Source organism: Sus scrofa, chromosome 16 (assembly GCF_054392235.1).
Source record: "Sus scrofa isolate SSC_HxYL_T2T_F1_AM1 chromosome 16, Sscrofa_HxYL_maternal_Yorkshire_Landrace_v2.0, whole genome shotgun sequence".
Classification (NCBI taxonomy): Eukaryota; Metazoa; Chordata; class Mammalia; order Artiodactyla; family Suidae; genus Sus; species Sus scrofa.
In genome coordinates this window covers 81,277,564-81,299,790 of record NC_139398.1, presented here as the reverse complement: position 1 = coordinate 81,299,790, position 22,227 = coordinate 81,277,564, and the positions used below count along the sequence as shown (strand labels likewise).

The window sequence follows — 22,227 nt, the reverse complement described above, 5'->3', positions numbered from 1 at the left end:
GAGGAAGGTAGGAAGGAAGGGAGGTAGGAAGGAAGGAAGGGAGGAAGGTAGGAAGGAAGGGAGGTAGGAAGGAAGGAAGGAAGGGAGGGAGGGAGGGAGGGAGGAAGGAAGGAAGGAAGGGAGGAAGGGAGGAAGGAAGGAAGTAAGGAAGGAAGGAAGGAAGGGGATTCTGTGTATATTTTATCCAATTTCTCCCAATTGTAACATCTTGCAAAACTAAAATTTCACAACCATGACAGTGACACGGATACAATCTATCTCAGATTCCCCTCAGATTCCCCAGGTTTCCTTATACCTCATTTGTCTCTGTGTGTCATTAGTTCTATACACTTTATTGCTTGAGTAGGTCCATGTAGCCAATCCCACAACCAAGTTACTCCATCACAAGGATGTGCTGCTTTTAAAACCATACCGACCTCTTCCCCCATTCCCATTCCTAACCCCCAGCAACTATCAATCTGTTCTCCATTTCCATAATTTTTCATTTCAGTGTATATATAAATGGAATTATATATCTTAGGTAGTTTTGGGGGATTGGATTTTTTCACTCAGCATAATTCCCTTGAAATTCATCCAAGTTTTCACACGAATCAAGTCTGTTCCTTCTGACTGCTGACTAGTAACCCATGGGGTGGATGGACCACAGTTTAATCATTCACCTCCTGAAGGACACTGGCATAGTTTCCAATCTGGGGCTGTTAACGAACAAAGCTGCCATGAACATTCTTGTGTTCCTCTCTCCTTTTTGATCATGAATTGATACAGATGCTCTTACTTCACTGATATCTCTGTTCCTGCTGCTGCCAACAAGAGTTGTCGTCACACCATTCTTTCTATGCCAACTCCTAGTGGCTGTGGATAATCTGCCCAGATGCTCCCCTACAGATACTTATCACTAGACAGGCACCTTCAAGCATTTCCCCTAAAGGAAATAAAACAGAACAAACATGGGTTTGGGAGCCTGACGACCTGGGCTCTGCCATTTGTAGTGGTGAAGTCTCACACGAGTCACTCAACTCTGAATCTGTTTCGTAATCATATTAACATGGCTGACAGTTAAGGTTTCTTTTTCAGCATCTCGTGGTGGCAGTGTAAGGTAATGGTTAAAAGCAGGAACTCTGCTACCAAACTGCCTGGGGTTGAATCCCAACTCTACCACTTCTTGGGTATGTAACCTCAGGCCAGTTATTTAACCTCCCCATGCCTGTTTCTCCATCTGTAAATAGGTATGCTAACAGTTCCTACCACATGAGGATTAAGTTAACACACATTCGTGTTTAGAACAGCTCCTGGCACATAGTATTTACTAAGCATTAGCTCCCATTGCTATGTGGCAGGCACTATTTTAAGTAGTTACACATATTATTTTATTTAATCCTATCAGTGACTTTATAATGCAAGTGCTATTATGCAATCGATTTTACAGATGACAAAATTGCAATTTAAGGGATTAAGTCACTTGCCCGTGATCACAGGGCTGGAAAACGAGGGAGCTGAGATTCAATTTTGAGTCTCTCTTTGCTCCTCACTTCTATACCATCCTGCAGGTCCATGAACTGGGGGTGGCAGTGCCCTGCCAGGCAAAGAAGTTATGAGGATTTACAAAGAAGTGTCTTCCATGGTGCCTGATATTCAACCTGCTCCAAGTGTGTTAGTGTACCTTTTAACTACTGTTGGTTGATGAGCAATAGATCATTCTGCAGTTCACAGCAGAAATTGGCCTCTTAAGACACAAACCACCAAAACAGAAGTAACAATTTGAGGATTTTGACAGATGAATCTGCAAACCTTCCCAAAGCTGACCAGCCCCAACAGTCACAATCAGATTTGGGACAAGTCCATCCAACTCAGTCATAATCCATTACAACAGAGCAGCTACCTCACTTCCTTTTTTGGAAGCTACCACGCAGAGACTGCTCAGACAGAGGCAGCAGTACCAGCTCCTCCAGAACAGAAGCCACGCATTCCTGCACTCTTTCCCCAGCTCTTACCCCAGCGTCTGGGATAGCCTCTCAGTAAAGGTGTGCAGAACCCATGGAGGCTCTGGTGTAACAGAGGGGCTGCGCCAGGATCCAGAGACCTGGGTCTGGTTCTCCACTGAGCCTCCTCAACCACGTCACTTCAAGGGTCACATCCTCTAATGAGGCCTCAATGACCCCAAATGTGAAATGAGGGGTTTCCACGTTACACACTTGAGTCCCAGCTCCATATTCTCTACTAGCAGCAAAGCACTAAATACTTTTCTCTCTTTTCTTTTTTCCTTCTCCCCCTCTTTTTCCTTCCTTCTTTCTTTTAGTCAGACAACAAATATTTCCTGCCATGTGCCAAATTCTATGCCAGAAACCAGGGACTCAATGTGAGCAAGATAAATACGGAAAAAAAGGTACTTAAGTGTTTGATTTACTTAATGCTCTAAACGCATAAGAATATTCAATTTGTACTTTGAAACTTTTAACACATATGCCAACCACGCAGTTCTCATTATTGTCAATGATATGTGTGGAAGGAAGTAAAGGAAAATCAGGCTGCACTCAACACTTAAGAGAAGCCCTTCAGTTCTGACATAAACAACTATAATTATATAGACAATTCAGGCTTAAACAGGCTTGGGCTGAAATTGCCAAGTCAGTGCACCAGTTACCCAAGTGAGACTGGCTGGTAGAAACACTATGACAAACAACTCCCATTCCAGCTTTAAAAAACTGCTGTACAGTAGAAAATTCACAGAATACTGTAAACCAACCATAACGGAAAAAATAAAAATTATAAAAATAAAAATTAAAAATTCACCATACTGGTGCACACACTGTTGAGCTGGGAAAATGATTTCCTCTTTAGAACTAGCTTAAGAGCATAGCAATGGGGGAGTTCTCCTTGTGGCTCAGGGGAGGTGAGCCCAGCTAGCATCCATAAGGACAAGGCTTTGATCCCTGGCCCCCACTCAGTGGGTTAACGGATCCGGTGTTGCTGTGAGCTGTGGAGTATGTAGCTCATAGCTTAGGCTCAGATCTGGTGTTGCTGCGGCTGTGGCGTAGGCCAGCAGCTGTAGCTCTGATTCAACCCCTAGCCTGGGAACTTCCATATGCCACAAGTGCTGCCCTAAGAAAAAAAAAAAAAAAAAGGCACAGCAATGGCCAGGTGTATAGAAAGAGAGAAATGTAGGACTGACAAGAAGATACACGTGATAACTTCATTCTATTTGTAGCCTCTTTATCTGCCCCTTGTAAGAGTAGGCCAGTCAGAAACTTAAATGTCTGGAAAATTCGACAGTGATGTGTGAGGGTGAAGTGATCAATCACTGCACTTTACCTTTATCTTAAAGGACATGTAAGTTCATAAAATATTCTGATTTATAAAAAATTTTCTCCCAAAGAGTTGATCGGAGAAGTGACTGTTAGACATGAAGGAACTTTGGGATTTGGCCAGATGATGTAAGGACAAGAAAGGATGTAGTAACAAGAGCTGCAAGTAAAACAGGGAGGAGCAAGTGGACTGTTTGGTGCTTGAGGAACAGCAGGTTGCAGGTGAAAAGTGACACTAATGAGCAAGTTTTAAAAATTCTTCTCATGTATTAGCCAGAGGCCTTGATGACACATTAATTAAGAGGTCTGCTATTTTCAGAACTTCTTCATTTCTCAAATGCCTCATTTAAAATCATTTATGAAAATGAGCATCACATTATATTGTTAAGATGTAATGAGATATTTCAACCTTTGACATTTGTGAAATACCATGATTATTGAGGGCCCACTGTGGGTACAATTTTATTCTGGGTTTTTCCAACCTGAAGCATATGCTCACCTTTAAAATTTAGAACACATCTAAAAGTATAGGGAAATCTCTATTTATCAGCTGATGACATCAAAAGCAACTACTTATAAATATGTCTTTAGATCAAAACAAGCACAAAAGAGAGGGTCCTCCTTCAAGCAGAGGAACCCACAATCTTGTCTCCTGATTGGAGGATGGGAAAATCCGTGCATCAGCCCTGATTTCAGATTTGTGGTAATGAATTACAATTTCATATTTCAGAGGCCTGTCAATCTAGGCATCTATACCTTATCTTAAACACACACACACACAAACTATCAAAAGCGAGTAAGAAAAATATAGCTTGTCCTTAACACGTTTCCAAGATAATGTATAAAGGAAAAAAAAAATTACTTTGTGGACACTTCTATTTCTTTTATATCAAATTAATAAAGTCTTTTAATCATAGACTTTAAAGATCTCAATAGAAGGAAGAGAAGCATTTACCCCAGTAATAACTGAATGTTTTATATAGCAAGGTTTTAAGTGAACTGGGAAGGAGGGTAGCACATACTAAGACACAGCGTTAAAATTTAGATACCAGAACATTTAAAGGAAATAGCACCAGAAGAGTAGGTATCATCAGAAAACTACATCATGTACACACCCCAAATGGAACGATGAAGCATGCACCATTCAAAAATCATCACCGTACCCCAACAGGTTTCAAAGAGTCCCCTGAATCTATTTCACCTATCAATGAATGTTTATGCTCTTATTTCCCTATCTCTACTAAATAAAAACTTTCATTTTCTTCATTATCTTCTAGGTGAAAGGCAGGCAACTGTTACTCAGAATTAATTGGTCCTTTCATCATTTCACTGGTGGTGTCCTAACTCCAGCGAAACACATGTGGGAAGGTAGGGGAAGCTGATAAGGATGAGAGAGAAAGAAGAGGTGGTGAGTGACACTGGCTTTCTACAAGGTCTAATCTAAAATAGGTCAAATTCAAGGCTGCAATCTAGACAGGTGCATAAAAAGAGTCACTGTTCTGTCCCCCACAGCTATATCCCTCTTCCTGAAACAAAGACATTACATATGTTTACAGACTGAGGAATGAAAACTACAAACTGCCCTTGTACTCAAGTCTAAACAGGTGGTAGGCAGTGTGACCAGTTCCTGAACATTGCTCAAGAAATACCATGCTTAGGGACACAGGTTCCAACACAGCAACTCAGCTTGAGGCAACAAATGACTGGGGATATCAGCTTTATTTACCACAACTATTTTTCTGAAATTTTAGAATTACTCCACTTCAGATAAAATTTGTCTATAAAAAGAAATATTCAAAAACTATTATAGGAGTTCCCTTCCTGGCTCAGTGGTTAACAAACTCAACGAGGATCCATGAGGATGTGGGTTTGATACCTGGCCTCGCTCAGTGGGTTAAGGATCCGGCGTTGACATGAGCTGTGGTGTAGGTTGCAGACACAGCTCGGATCTGATTTGCTGTTGCTGTGGCTGTGGCGTAGGCCGGCAGCTGTAGCTCTGATTGGACCCCTAGCCTGAGAACTTCCATATGCTGAGGGTGCTGCCCTAAAACAACAACAAAAAAACTATTCCAATCATGTTAGAACAAAATAAAAGCAAAATAACATTTTAGTGCTGTTGGTGTACCTTTTTAGTCCAAATCTACTTATTTTCCTCCTTGCTAACAAACTGCCCCTTACCCCAAATATGGTGATCATATAGAAATAGTCTTGATATAAATCAATGTTATAGCTTCACTTAGCTCCTTCTTGGTCTGAGAAGATAGGACGGCTCATATTTGGAAAGGCAAATGAAAACTGACACAATTATTACCTTTTATTTAAAGGTTTTAGAAGATGAGGGGCAGAGAGCACAAAAGTTACCTGAATCATTAAAAACCACAAAGTTGGAGAATTTTTTTTAGAGTGGATACCAAAATAACTTTTAAGAACATTACAACTTGTAAGTCTCTTAAATTGGTGAAGGCGGCAAAAGAAGGCTTAAGAGCTGAAGGATAAAAGTTATATTTATAAACATGCTAAAGAATACATTAAAAGAAACCAAAAAAAAAAAAAAAAAGAGGAAAAATATACTGTCTTATAGGTTGAATCCTGTCACACATCAACATCGTTTCTATGGGACTCTACAGTCCACTTCAACAATATTCAAACACCACCACCCCATCACTGAGAAGAGTTTCAACACTCCTTTGGAGTTGGCTATTACAGAATTTATCCTGCATATATCGTATGCATGGAAAACATCCTGGAGAATCAGAATATCTGCAAACATCAAACTGTTTCTCTAAACTGCACTTACTGGTCTCAAATCCAGTAGAATGAGGGTCAACTACAACTTGAAGCTTGTCATCTTGGGGTGGGAAAGCAATCTGAAGTCAAAGGGCACTTTTCTAGAGTTAACTCACATGGCTGTCAGTATATTCTCTAAGTGTCTCCTCAATGCCAAACATCCCCTAAAATTAAAGAGCAGATGAGACTTTCTAGCCAATTCTAAGAATTCATGTAATAAAAGGTAATCCTTACAGAGTTTACATTGACTCAGTTTTCTTAAAGCCAAAGATTTTACTATAGAAAGGAGAAAGAAAATGGCATTAATAGTTCAAGCACGTGAATTCCAGAATACTAAATTATTTTTCCTTTTGATTAACAACCAGTTATATCCATGGACTGCAAAATTACATCCATGACAAAATTTTTAGTGTTTTATACCCTGTCAAAGAAAGACCAATATTTCTGCCTGAGTGTCCCATTAACCTTTAACTAGAGCCTTTATTTTTGAACTTTCTATAGAAGTTTTTTTTCAAGTTATTAATTATAACAACTGAGAAGAGCAGTGTGAGGACCTGAATACTTCAGCCAGGCAGTGAAGGCAGCAAACTTCCTTTACACCTGCTCTACTGCCTGGATTTTTAATACTAAAATAACCTTCCTTCCTCACTTCTGCAGAGGTACCCAGAAGAGAGTGGCATTTCTTGGCCATCTTAAGTATCGGGTAGAATCTTCTCTGTTCTTCAATGTTCTGACAAAGGCCTCTGGACCTGCAGCTTATGCCTCTGGTAACTCAGTCTTGTTCTCAATAAGAGAGATCTCCAGCACAGGTAAAAGTAGCTGAAAGGCATCCTGAATGTAGGAAGCACTGTTTGATGCCTATAGGGACAAGGATTGAAAGATAAGAAAAAGAAAACATTGCAGTCACTTAAAAGAGAAAATATAAGATAACAAAAGACAAATTAATTTTTACAAACTAAATGAATTTGTAGCCTGGCAAATGAGAGTACAAATTTAACCATTTCAATAGAGTTATAAAGGAAAGAATTATCTAGCTCTTAAAATGATAGCACAAAAAAAGGCAACATTTTTGTCCCACTTTCCCTTCAGAAATGATAGCCATTCTTTGGCATCCTGCTCAAATTCAGCATTAAAAGCTTATTTATTCCTTGACTGAATGGGCAGATCCTGTCACAACATTTCAGCTAATTACTCAAAGAGGATTTCAGAAGGCTATGAATCCCACATCAATAGGATTTCTGATCCATTGTGACTACTCTTCTTCCATGGACTCAACACTGTCAGTGAATATGAGACAGGTGCTCACAAATATAAACAAGGAACTGCTTTCAAAGATGATTAAGTATAGGCAGGTTTCTGTCTAGTTCAACACATTTATGAAAAGCTTGGAATCATTATGTTCTGAGTTTGACAGACTTCATTCATATCTGACAAGTTCTGACCTTCCAGAGGAGTAACAACAGAGAGCTCATTAAAATAAAAATGTGTAATTTCAAGTTTAAGAGTGTTTCAAAGCTGAAGCAAGAACAACCAACTCAAAACAGCAAAAGGGGCGAGTTCCCTTTGTGGCTCAGCAGTTAATGAACCTGACTAAGATCCATGAAGATGCAGGTTCAATCCCTGGCCCTGCTCAGTGGGTTAACGATCAGGCGTTGCCATGAGCTGTGGTGTAGGTCACAGAGACAGCTCAGATCCCGAGTTGCTGTGGCTGTGGCCCAGGCCAGCAGCTGTAGCTCCAATTCGAACCCTAGACTGGGAACTTCCATATGTTGCAAGTGCGGCCCTAAAAAGCAAGGGAAACAAAACAAAACAGCAGCAGGGTTCCCATATCAAGTCAGTCTACCTTTTTTTGATTTCTAAATAATAAGTACTCCTATTTAAACTTCAGTATGATATTTCATACCAAATTTTCCCAACCAAAAGAGACCACAGAGAAAATCTAATTAAATCTCTTATTTTGCACATAATGATATTGCTAAGAAGGTAAACACCAGGTCCAGGATCATACGGCAAATCAGGGAAGATCCAGGACAGGACCGGGCTCCTACACTGCAAACTTCTTTCACCTATACCACTCTGTGATCTACTAAATCACGATTTTCTTTTTAAGTGCTTAAGTGATCAGAATAATTTTCCTTACTATTACAGGAAAACTATGCAGTTAGAAATTAAAGGCATTTCCTTGGTGGTAATTTTAAAAGAAAGTAAAACTATAAAAGTAACAGTTTAGTAGCAAAAATATTTTTTCGCTTTATATTTAAGGGAGTTCCCATCATAACTCAGCAGTAACAAATCTGACTAGTATCCATGAGGACGTGCGTTTGATCCCTGGCTTCGATCAGTGGGTTAAGGATCTGGGATTGCTATGGCTGTGGTGTAGGCCTGCAGTTGCAGCTCCAATTCAACCCCTAAGCTGGGAACTTGCATACATGCCACAAGTGAGGCCCTAAAAAGACAAAAAAAAATATATATATATATATACATATATATATTTTCGAATCTATTTTCTCCCCTCAGACTTACATAAATATGTTTTGAACAGATCATTAAACACTTAAATTTTGCGCACAACTAATTTACAAGATAAGAGTTCTTAAAACATGGACTCCCAAGAGCACAGCACATGGAAGCAACAGAATCCATCATGGGATCCTCCTGTACTCGCCCCCACTTTTTTCTGGACTTAAACCACCCACTTCCTTAAATCTAATGAACTGACAAAGATTATGTAAACACAGGTACCTCTTTGACAAAATAAAGCAAATTTCTTGGCAAGGAAATGACAAAACGATTTGTTTTCTTTTGTTTTTTTTAACTAATTTCCTCTGCATAAACCTCAGTCTTTTAAGAAGTAGTGCTTGCCTGTTTGTAATATTCAGCCATTCATGTTGGCCAGCTGGTCTCCAAAGATGTCTCATTACTAAGAATTGTCCATTAACTACCAAGGAGTAGTACTAAGTAGTGACAGCCTATTGCCTCTTCCTTTGTAGTTTACCTGGCACCTTCATCTTTACACTTTGTATTAATGAATAGGAAATATGGATTAAATATACCCCACTTTGGTGATATCTGCATCAATATGGCTAAACTACTAATCTACTGAAAAAAGACCCAAAAAGCCAAAAGATTAAAACTTAAGAAGACTTAATTAATATATAAAGTCTTAGAAGTTAGAGACTTAAAAAAAACAATTACTACTACTAACCTCTAAAAATACTGCTGTGATTAATGGATTAAGGACATCTGCTTTTTCTTTGACCTAGAACAAAAAATAATGTGTTAAGGGAGCATAGCACATTAAAAAAAAAGCAAGCAAAGTATATGATCCCACTTTGAAACACACACTTAGGCACAGCCATACATAAATATAAGCATAGAAAAAGTCTGGGCCAGATTCAAGAAGGGCTTTAAATTTCCTCCTTTATATCTTTCTGTGCCTCCAAATTGAGAGTGTACTCCTTTGTAGTTTTGTTTTTTGGGTTTTTTTTTGTTTTGTTTTTTAGGGACACACCCATGGCATATGGAAGTTTCCAGGATAGGGAAGCGTAGCTGCCAGCCTATACCCCAGCCACAGCTGAGGATCTGGGCCTCATCTGCAACTCACACCACAGCTCATGACAACACCAGATCCTTTAGCCAGTGAGCAAGACCAGGGATTGAATCCGCATCCTTATGGATCCTAGTCGGGTTCATTACTGCTGATCCATTACGGGAACTTCCTCCTTTGTAGTTTTTATTGACTTTAAAAAGTAGCTTCATTTTGGAAAAAGGGGCATAAATGGTACATCTGACCACAAAAAAGTTAGAAAAAAATTTTAAAACAAGTATATAGCTATGGAACATGTGCTCAGAGTACTCAATGGTTTTTAAGAAAGGTTGCTTGTAAAACATGGAAATAAATAATACAAATTTAATACTCGCACGTGTTAGCACCTCAGAGTTGACTAGCTTGGGTTAAAGCATCTTTATGAAACACACGGAAAGATTTAGCCTCAGATTAACTTCAGGATCTCAGAAACTCTCTTAAAAAAATACTAAGAGAAAAAAATAGAAGCTATATCACAGAATTATCCTTTACAGGAAACAATCTGAACTCAAAGTGAGGAAAATTAATTTGAGCCATGCTGTTAACTGAAACAAATTTAAGGGCCCAGGATAACTTTGCTGCCACACTGAAACATACTTATTCCAAAGTAACTTCCTAAAATGGAGATATAATTGACGTAGCAACATTAATTGCAGATATACAACATAATGATTCATTATCTGCATACACGGTAAAATGATCACAATGAGACCAGTTAACATCCATCACTATACATAGCTAAATAATTTTCTTTCTTGTGATTAGAACCTTTAAGATCTACTCTCTTAGCAACTTTCAAATACGCAAAACAGTATTAACTACAGTCACAATACATTACATCCCCATGGCTTATTTATTTAATACCTGGAAGTTTGTACCTATTGACTCCCTTGACCCATTTTGTCCACCCCTTACTCCTTTCTGGCAACCACCTATCTGTTCTCTGTATGTATGAGCTTGGTTTGCTACAAAGTAACTGTTATTTATCCATTTAAAATGCCCTCTGTGAGTTCCACTTGTGGCTGAGTGGGTTAAGAACCTGACTAGTATCCATGCGGATGTGGGTTCAAGCCCTGGCCTTGCTCAGTGAGTTAAGGATCTGGCATTGCTGTGGCTATGGCGGAGGCCGACAGCTACAGCTCCGATTCAGTCCCTAACCTGGGAACTCCCATACGCCACGGGTACAGCCCTTAAAAAAATAAATAAATAAATAATTTAAAAAGCCCTTTATTTTATCCCAAGTCATAATTACATATTATCATTTTCCATAGTTCACACAATCATCACTTTTTTACAATCCCTTAAAACAAAACAAATCAAAAATTTAACTTTAACTGCAACTCTCATATTGGCCGGCAACTGCAAAACATGAGTTGCCATAGTCTAAGTAAGGCATTGCCCTTTAAAATTAGAGTCAAACTTTGGAGATTTTATCTTTTCAAGGTCTATATTTTTCAGCGCAGGTCTCAAGAGAGCAGCTCAAGATATACTGAAGACTGCACAAAAAAGAGAACAAAAATGAGTTGCAAAATTCAGTTAGACATAGATAAGCTGACCCTAAAAGTTACATGGAAAGGCATAGGGCCCCATAGAGACAAAGAACACAAAGCTTGAAGACTTACAATTCTTAACTTCAAAACTTATTACAAAGCTACAGTAATCAGGACAATATGGTAGTGGCATAAGGATACACACAGATCAGTGGAACAGAAATAAGAGCCTAGAAACAAATCCATGCCTATGGTCAAGTGATTTTAGATAAAAAGGGCCAAGACAATTCAATAGAGGAAAACTTTTCAACAAATGGTGCTGGGACACTATATATCCACATGTGAAAAAATCTGCTGAGCTGCTACCTCATACCTTACACAAAAATTAACTCAAAATGGATAATAGACATAAACATAAGAGCTACAACATAGGGGTTCCCATAGTGGCTCAGTGGTAACAAAGCCGACTAGTGTCTATGAGGAAGCAGGTTTGATCCCAGGCCTCACTCAGTGTGTTAACGATCCGGCTTTGCTATGAGCTGTGATGTAGGTCGCAGACACGGCTCAGATCTCAAGGTGCTGTGGCTGCAGTATAGTCCAATTTGACCCCTAGCCTGAGAGCCTAATATGCCATGGGTGTGGCCCTAAAAAGACAAAAAAAAAAAGGAGCTACAACATAAAACTCTTAGGAAAAAAACACAGGAGTAAATCCTCATATTATAGGTGAGACAAGGCTTCTTTAGCTATAATATGGAAAGAACAAGTGATAATAGAGAACAGTGACAAGCTGGACTCTATCATTCTTCACTATCGAGAAAGTGAAAGCAGAATTCTCCTGCGGTGCAGCTGGTTAAGGATCCAGCACTGTCACTGCAGCAGCTTGGGTCCCTGCTGTGGCACAGGTTTGATCTCTGGCCCAGTTACTTCCACATACCACAGGTGTGGCAAGAAAAAAAAAAAAAAAAAAAAAACATGAAAGTAGAGCTCATGCATGGTCTGGGGGGAAATATGTGCCTATCATATATCTGTTAAGGAACTTTTATCTAGAAAAATAAAGAACCCCCATAACTCAATAATAAATAGTAAATAATAAAAAAACAAATAATTAAAATCAAAATAAATAGACAAATAATAATAAATAACCCAATTTATAAAACAACAATAAAAAGACAACCCAATTTAAAAATAGGCAAAGGACGCAAAAAGACATTTCTCTAAAGACATACAAATGGCTAACAAGCACATGGACAGATGTTCAACATCATTAGCTATCTGGGAAATGCAAATATAACCCATAATGAGGTAAGACTTCCTACCTACCAGGATGGGTAAAATAAAAACAAAACCATAATCAAAAAAAGCAGACAACAGCATGTGTCAAGGAGGGATGTGGAGGAAACTGGAACTCTCATTCAGGGATGCTGGCAGGAATGTAAAATTGTGCAGGCAGTTTGGAAAACAGCTTGGCAGTTCCTCAATGGTCTGTATCATCCAAATGAACAAGCAATTTCCCTATTAGCTATCCACCCAAAAGAAATAAAAACATACATGCATGTTCCTAGTAACATTATTCATTACAACCAAAAAGTTTACACGGTCCAAATTTCTATCAACTATGAAAAGATAAATGTGGAGTTCCCATTGTGGCTCAGTGGAAATGAACTCAACTAGTATCCACATGAGGATGTGGGTTCAATCCCTGGCCTCACTCAGTGGGTCAAGGATCTGGCTTTGCTGTGAGCTGTGGTGTATGTCACAGATGTGGCTTGGATCCCACATTGCTGTGGCTGTGGCTGTGTTGAAGGCAAGCAGCTTCTGCTCTGATTCAACCCCTAGACTGGGAACTTCCATATGCCATGTGCAGCCCTAAAAAGCAAAAAAAAGAAAGAAAAAAGAAAAGACAAATGTGGTATATGTGCATAAAATAGAATATTATTTGCTAATAATAAAGATATACTTTTACATTGTGGATGAATCCCAAAAACATGCTTAAATGAAAGAAACCAGAGAGAAAATACCACAATATTGTATGATCCCATTTATATCAAATGTCAAGAATAGGCAAATCTATAGAAAGAAAGTAAATTAGTGTTGCTTAGGGCTAGAAAAGTATGGAGGGTATAAGTAAGGGAATGGTGAGTGACCTCTAATGGTATGAGATTTTCTGGGAGATGATGAAAATAGTCTAAAATAGATTACTATGATGACTGTTGTAACAACTCTGTAAAAACACTGAATTGTACAATTAAAATGGGCAAATTTTATGATATATAAACTATATTTTAATAAAACTGTTTTAAAAACAAAAGACATCAGCCCAATAAGAGTCATGAATTCTTACCCCAGCAGTTGTTAGGCAGGTGGTAAACTCTTTAGACAGAGAGGACAACTCTTTACAGAGCAGAACTGTCATCCTAGAAAAGAAGAGGGAAAAGTCAGGAGGGTCCTTTGTTTTGTTTTTGCTTTTTTTTATAAAGCAACTGTCAGAAGAAAACAAATCACTCCCGTTACTAAATGTGAAAGAAGGCTTTTAAAGGTAGTACATATATGTTAAATAAGCTACATAATACATTTGGGGGTCTGTGCTATAGGAAGAAAAAGTTTAGTCCTTAGAGAAAAAACATTTTTCTACCAAATCCTCAAGTTAAATCAAAGGAAACAACTAAGAAGCATTTTAAGCAGACAAGGTACTACATTCCATTTAGAAATATAGTTAAATTAGGGAGTTCCTGTTGTAGCTCAGAAGGTTATGAACATGACTAGTATCCACAAGGATGCGGGTTAGATCCCTGGCCTCGTTCAGTGGGTTAAGGATCCAGTGTCATCATGAGCTGTGGTGTAGGTCGCCAACGCAGCGCAGATCTAGCATTGCTGTGGTTGTGACGTCGACTGGGAACCCTAGCCTGGGAATTTCCATACATTGCACGTGCAGCCCCAAAAAGCAAAAAAAATTAAAGGCCAAAAAAAAAAGAGAGAGAGAGAAAAGAAATACAGTTAAATTAAATATTTATTCATTCAACACATATTTACTGAAATTCTTTTATGTACAAGGTACTTCTGAGCACTAGGGATATATTAGTAAATAAGCAAAGTCCAAGTTTCATGAATACTAACTTACTTGCTAATTAAGGGGAAGACTACATAAAGAGATGGATGATTGTATATGTTTATAGTTATATATATATACACACACATATATACATAAATGTATATACATATTCATGTATACAATATGCACTAAATGGTGATATGAGCTAAGAAAATCAAGCAAGAATTAGAAAATGCATTGGGAAATGCAAATCAAAACCACACTGAGGAGTTCCCGTCGTGGCGCAGTGGTTAACGAATCCGACTAGGAACCATGAGGTTGCAGGTTCAATCCCTCCCTGGCCTTGCTCAGTGGGTTAATGATCCGGCGTTGCCGTGAGCTGTGGTGTAGGTTGCAGATGCGGCTCGGATCCCGAGTTGCTGTGGCTCTGGCGTGGGCCGGTGGCTACAGCTCCGATTGGACCCCTAGTCTGGGAACCTCCATATGCCGAGGGAGCGGCCCAAGAAATAGCAAAAAGACAAAAACAAAAAAAAAAAAGAACCACACTGAGACATCACTTCACTTACACTTATCCTGTAAGAATGGATAACATTAAAAAGTTTAAAAAACCCACAAATAACAATGTTGGTGAGGATGCAGAGAAAAGGAAACCTTGTACACTGGTGGTGGGAATATAAGTTACTGCAGCCACTATGAAAAGCAGTACAGAAGTTTCTCAAAAAACGAAAAACAGAACTACCATATGACCCAGCTATTCCACACCTGGGTCTATATCTTAAAAAAAAAAAAAAAAAAAAAAGAAAAGAAAAAAAAGAAAAAAAACACGAATTCAAAAAGATACATTCATCACAATGTTCATAACAACATTATTTAAAATTGCCAAGGTATGGGAGCAATCTAAGTGTCATTCAACAGATGAATGGATGGAGTTCCCATTGTGGCCCAGCGGGTTATGAACCCAACTAGTATTCATGAGGATGTGGGTTAAGGATCCAGCGTTGCTGTGAGCTGTGGTGTAGGCGCAGATGCAGCTCAGATCCGGTGTTGCTGTGGCATAGGCCAGCAGATGCAGCTGTAGCTCCAGCTCTGATTTGACACCTCGCCTAGGAACTTCCCTATGCTGCAGGTGTGGCCCTGAAAAGCAGAAACAACAACCAAAAAAAAAAAAAAAAAACAGATGAATGGATAAAGAAGATGTTGTATAGACACACACACACACACAGGAATACTACTCAGCCATAAGAAAGAATGAAATTTTGCCATATGCATCAATATGCTTGGACTTGGAGAACATTATGCTAGGTGAAATAAGTCAGACAGAAACTATATATCACTTTTAGGTATAATCTAAAAAATACAACAAACCAGTGAATATTAGAAAAAAGATGCAGACTCACAGATAGAAAGAACTAGTGTTTACCTGTGGGGTAGGGTGGGGGAACAATATAGAGATGGGGAAATAGAAGGTACAAACTACTGGGTGTAAGATAGGCTGAAGGATGTATTATACAACATGGGGAATATAGCCAATATTTTGTAATAACTGAATGGAAGGTGACCTATAAAAATTGTATTAAAATTTTTTTAATTAAAAAAATAAAATTGTACTTCCCATTGTGGCTCAGTGGTAACAAACCTAATATCCATGAGGATATGGGTTTGATCCCTGGCCTTGCTCAGTGGGTTAAGGATCTGGTGTTGCCTTGAGCTGTAGTGTAGGTGCCAGACGAGGTCCAGATTTGGCACTGCTGTGGCTATGGTGTAGGTCAGCAGCTGCAGCTCCAATTCGACCCCTAGCCTAGGAACTTCTATATGCCATGTATATGGCCCTAAAAAGACAAACAAATAAAAAACAAAAATAAAACAAAATAAATTAATTTAATTTAATTTAAAAATAAAATAAAACTCCTACCCTTGAGGAAGTTAAATTGATCTATGTGATAGCATATTAGAATTAGGGAGGAAAAAAATGAGAAAATAGGAGAAGCAGTATTTTAGGTTGGCCAGTGAAAAAAGGCAAATCTAAGTGGAAACCTGAATTTAGTGAGAGAAAGAGCCATGACTGGAAGAGCATTCCAAGCAGTATAAATAACTACTTTTCCAAAGAATAGGCTGCTTTGGGGCAACGAATCCCTCATCCTAAGGACATTTAAGACAAATCCCGGTCCCTCCTTACGGGATGCTATAGAGGAACATGGAAATGGTAGGCGAGGAAGACGCCTGGGCCTCTTCCAATCCTAACACACTGGACCCCCTCACTCATGTTTTTTTTCTCTCTCCTACACCAGAAGCACGTGAAAGTTCCCAGGCCAGGGACTGAATTCGAGCTGCAGCTTCAACCTATGCCACAGCTACAGCAATGCTGGATCCTTTAACCCACTGCCCTGGGGCTAGGGATTGAACCCATGTCCCCACAACAACCTGAACCACTGTGGTTGGATTCTTAACCCACTGCACCACAGCAGGAACTCCTCATTCATGTTTGCTTGTTTGTTTTCTCAAAATTCTCATTTTAATTGGGAGATTTATTTATAAATTAGTAGGCCTTTTTTTCCTCCTGTGAATACCAACTTTCTGTTATTTTTGAAATTTTTGTTCAAAATCAGCAATATGGAGGGGGGGAAAAAAAGGATTTGGAGTTTAGACCTGGGTTTCAATTCCAGTCTGCACTACCTCAGCAAATTATTTAACTTCTCTTAAGTCTGCTTTTCCTCATTTTTAAAGCTGGACTGGTCACTTAACTTGAGGGTTGTTGGAAAGATTAGAAATGATACATGTAAATTCCTCAGCATGATACTTGGCATATAGATTAGCACTCAACAACTAATATTATTAAGAATTGAGAACTATTTTCTGTTTTTACTTATGCAAAATTCTATTCCTATTAAGACCAATAATCTGAGGACCAATAATCTGAAAACTAGTTTTTAGAGTATGAGTTGGTTAATAAAAAGGGCAGATTTATAATGTACACTTATGGCTCAATGAAAAGAAATAACAAATAAAGTTGGCTACTTATTTAATTAAACCCAAATGAACAAATCTCTAAGATGTAAACAAGATGTAAACAGCATCTTTTGTTTGTTTGTTTTTTGTCTTTTTAGGGCTGCACCCAAGGCATATGGAAGTTCCCAGGATAGGAGTAGAATCAGCACTGTAGTGCCAGCCTACAACACAGCCACAGCCAAGCAAGATCCGATCAACGTCTGCAACCTATAACACAGCTCATGACAACGCCAGATCCTTAACCCACTGAGTGAGGCCAGGAATCGAACCTGTATCCTCACGGGTACTAGTCAGATTCATTTCCACTGAGCCACAATGGGAACTCCATGAATAGCATCTCATTGAGAGGAAAGTTCTAAAACTTTGGAAAGAAGCTGAGAAAACTCTTTCAGCAATCTCCATCATTTAGAGGGGTACTTATTACACTTACTGGGAAAGGGCTCTGCTCCTTTCTATGGCTGATACTTCCTGCTTCCGGCCATGCAGAACCAGAGCTGCTATTTTGTGAAACAGTTCAATTGAGCAGGCAGTCAGTTCTGCTAGACTCCGGATTGCAAACGCATGGATATCCTGGATGGAAAAACAAAGCAAAGCATTGTTATTGTTTTTTATATAAGAAGAAATGATACCACCTTGCTTCTCCCAGACTAAAGGATTCAACATCTTGAAAGCAACAGACTAAAAGCTGCCCTTCAATAAACCTTCTCTTCTTTCATATCAGTGATGTAATTTACAACTGGCTCATAGCTGTAAAAATAGAGGTTCCCCTGAAGTAAGGTGTGACCATGTGACTAAGTTTTAGCCAAAAGATTTGAATAAAGTGTCATGCAGCAGCTTCTGAGAACCTCTCATGACACCACACATACGGACCCTTTGTCTCTTTTTCTTCACTTCTTGTATCCTATAGTCTGGAACCAAGATGTTGGAATCTTGGATCACAAGGTAGAAATTATGGATAGCACCAGTACAACAAAAAAGAAGGCGCTGAGCTCCCTCATTACAATACCCACATCTCATATCTTTAAAAAACAAACAAACCTTAGTTACTTTCATTACCTCTATCGAACTGTTACTGATTTGCTCAGCTTCTTCTGCTTCCAACTGTTTTTCTCCTTCTTCCTTCTTTTCTAATGGTTTGGCCAGAGATGTACTAATCCATTCATAGGCTGTATTTCTTGCCTAAATAAGAAAAAGATTACAGCTGACTCTCCATATCCATGGGTTCCACATCTTCAGATTCAACCAACCATGGATCGAAAATATTAAAAAAAAAAAAAAAATTCCACATAGTTCCAAAAGGCAAAACCTTAATTTGCCAGGGTTGGCAACTTAAAATGCACTTACATTGTATTTACAACTATTTAGATAGCATTTACACTGTACTAGGTATGAGTAACCTAAAGATGATTTAAAGTACACCAAAAAATGTGTGCAGCCTATATGCAAACACTACACTGTCTTATAGCAGGAACTTGAGCATTCCTGGATTTTGGTATCAACAGGAGCTCCTGGAACCAGATACCAAAGGACGACTATATCGTCCATCAACAATTTGATTCAATTAATGCACACCTGCCAGGAACATTTTAGCACCATGGAAGTCAGTGCTCTTGGTCCCACCCAAACATACCATCTAGCTTTTCACTACCTAACTTAACACATCTCTCTACAACACGTGACATCTGTGACCACTCATTCCTTCTTGAATTCTCTAATCCTTTGGCTTTTTTTAAACTGAGGAATAACTTAGATACAGTAAAGTGCACAAGTCTCCAGACCATGACCGGTCACATGTGTATATGTCTAAATAACTGTAACTCAGATCAAGATACAAAATACTCCCATCACCCTAAAAGGTCCCCCATACCGCTCCCTAGTCAGTACTGCTCAAACCAAATAGTAGTCTTGGCTCTCTACTTACCTCACCCTACTCCCTCTCCCCTCCAGCACCCTATTTCGGTGATTTTAACTATTCCCTACCTGCTGATTACTCCTGAATCCTTATTTCCAGTGCTAACTTCTCCTAAAAACAACATATTCCAACTCTCTGCTGGACATACTATCAGGATATTCTATAGGCATCTGTCTCACATATAACATGTACAAAACTTGAATTTGTCATCTTTCTCCCTCTACTCCTAAATTTTTCATCCCTTTATTCACTTTAACTTTAGAAGAACTACTATATACCAGTCATCCAAGCCAAAATACATGACCCATCCTAGATTCTTCCCTTTCCAGTCACAAAGATGGCCTGATTTTACCCTATGTATTTCTCCAAACTCCCCCTCCTCTTCCTCTCTATCTCCACCACTTGAGATCAGATCTACTTTCTGGCAGCACCACTCTGATTGGTCTCCTGCTTCTGATAGGGTTCATCTTAGCTCCATCTTCCATAATGCTACCAGTGATCTATCTAAGCCCTTAGCTGATCATTACTGTTCTCTCCAACGGCTTCCCATCAACCAGATCATGCTCTTTCACATGACCTAAAAAATGATCTAGACATGACCTACTTCTCCAGCTTTATCTCTTACCACTTCCCACTTTATGATCTGATAATAATGAGCTAAATGTGCCTGATCTTTGCTCATCTTATTCTCAAGAGTCCAGAATGTCCTTCCCATTTTTCTCCTAAGGCAACTCTTAATATTCTTTCAATCCTCCACTTTGACACTGTCTCCTCCAAGTAACTTTCAAAGGCATTCCAGGAGACTGAGTACTTCAACAACCCTCTCCATATGTCCACAGTCTTCTAAGCACCCCTCCAACTTAGTACTTAAAAAGAGACACTGAAGTTAACTACGCGGCTCTTAAATAGACTATGTTATTATAAGACATTGGTGGTGTCTTATTTGGATTACTGCACTCAAATGTTCTCTACAGTGTAGAGAGACATCTACTGTTTTTACCTAACCAACATCTATATCTCCTTTCTTTTGGTAGTAAGTTCTAGTTCATGCGTTTGGATGGGGGTTAGTTCCATTCTCTGGCTCCAAGGGTTGGCAAATGATTCAGGTTTAACTACTAAGAATGTTAATCCCCCTGTCCATACAGTGATTAGTTCATAGATAGAAAAGTGACCTCGGCCTGGTCAATGGACATTAGCCACAGGACACCTCATAAAATTACTGGGAAAGGGAAGTCCTCTTTCTGTTGGAGTTACTCAAATGGAAAAGGTTATCCTAAAACTGTCAGTAGTCATCTTACCACCATGTGGAAAAGCTTCCCTAAGAATGAAGCAAAAACAGAAGAAAGCAGAGTCAAGAGATGGAGGGGGGGGCAAGTTCCCGGGTGGGGACCAGCCATGCTGAAGCCAGTATTGCCCCTTAATTGTCTAGTGTCTTGAGCTAATAAATGCACCTTTTTTCTTAAGCCAGTCTGAATCTTGAATTTCTGTCATTTGCAACTGAGAAGTCTTGGTTTCTAAGGAAATGTTTAGTCATTAAATGAAGGTATCCACTTGAGTAACTTCATATAGACAGAATGTGTTCAGACAAAAGGAATCCAGAGAAGACCTTGGCCTTGGTCATTCCAACCAAGAACCGAGAGAATCATGGGTTTTATTATAGACACAGTACTGGCGCTGAGCCTTTAAGGATCAATAAGAGGGGTTATACCCAAGGGTACAATATAAATGAGCCAGAGTAGAACCTATATACCCAGACATTTATTTCAAGGTTCTTTCCTCTATAACGTGGGGCCTCCCACAAAGTCCCTCTGGAATAATCTGGCTCTGATCTATAACCTTCTTATTACTTACACATAACCTCTCGAATTAAAAAAAAAAAGAATTAACTATATAAAGGATTAGAAGAAAGAAAACACAGAATGTGCTGAGAAAACTGTGAGGTAACTGGCAAGACTAGATAACAGAGTGCAGACATTTATTTATTCATTTATGTGTTGCAAATATATGTTATGCACCATCCTAGGTCTTACAGGAGTGGTGATTAATACAAACTATGACCCTGATAATCTTTATTCTAGTACGTAAAGATAATTAACAAGTAAACAAATAAATGTATGAAGAAAATAAAATGGAGTGATGGAGAGTGTAGACTGGGTAAGTAGAAAGCAGATTCAGTTTAGATGGGAAGAGTCTCTGAGGAGTGATATTTGAGCTGAAATATGAAATTTGAGGTGTCCACCATGTAAAATATTTAGACAATGAGAATTGTAAGCAGAAGGAAACCAGGTTGGTATATTCAAGGAACAGAACAAAGGCCAATATGAGAGACGCATGTTAAAAGACAAGGTCTGAGTGGTGAAATTTACATTGAACAGAATAGAGAGAGATGGGGCTGTCAAGAACCATAACAGTTGACTAATAGTCTAAAAATATGTGAGATTCTCACAATTTCTTTGAAGAGATAAAATGAGAGAAAAATAAAGACAATGAATTATCTGAGATGGAAAAAAGAAAAATGAAGAGATAAGGCCACATAAAGCAAAAAGAAAACTGACACTATAAATTTAACATAACTAGAGATATTTTTGTAGGCATAATACACACTCAAAATAACATCTCTAGTAATAAATACATTAAGTGAAGTTACTATGATCTATTGTGCCAATTCAATGTAATTTATCATTCCTTTCAAAAAATATCAATGCTACCCACTCTCCAAACCTTTAAATCAGTCTGAAACATCAGTCTAGAGACTTAAGAATTAAAAAGCACCTTTTAGTTTAGCTGCTCTAACCATTTACTTTTTTCCAACTGAAAAAAATGAGGCCTGGAGAAAAAATGGGATTTGACCACCTCATATGTGAGGATCAGAATAAGAATTAGAACTGTGTTCTCAGACTTTTGCTTCATTGCTTTTCCCTGGCATCACGCAGACTCTCATATAAATCCCCGGAAATAATCAGGCCCTGATCCTTAACCATTCTACATCTTAAGCCTCAACACCCAAAATGTAAACAATATGAAGACTGTTTTCAGAGAATGACTAGGACTACCACATAAATTATGGGTTACTAACTTTTTAAAAGTAATTTATT

The 22,227-nt window shown here is 38.7% G+C and overlaps 1 protein-coding gene across 1 annotated transcript in view; it reads right to left on the bottom strand.

The window, feature by feature from the left end:
• Positions 1 to 5,598: 5,598 nt before the first annotated feature.
• Positions 5,599 to 22,227, bottom strand: part of FAM114A2 (family with sequence similarity 114 member A2) — a 37,804-nt gene continuing 21,175 nt past the window's right edge. Inside the window, exons 10-14 of the mRNA XM_013984903.3 lie at positions 18,277 to 18,399; positions 17,651 to 17,790; positions 13,507 to 13,579; positions 9,295 to 9,348; positions 5,599 to 6,947 (exon numbers count right to left, since the gene is read on the bottom strand). Coding sequence (XP_013840357.3) covers positions 6,846 to 6,947; positions 9,295 to 9,348; positions 13,507 to 13,579; positions 17,651 to 17,790; positions 18,277 to 18,399 — 492 coding nt within the window. The 3' untranslated portion in view covers positions 5,599 to 6,845. The remainder of the gene's footprint in view (positions 6,948 to 9,294; positions 9,349 to 13,506; positions 13,580 to 17,650; positions 17,791 to 18,276; positions 18,400 to 22,227) is intronic.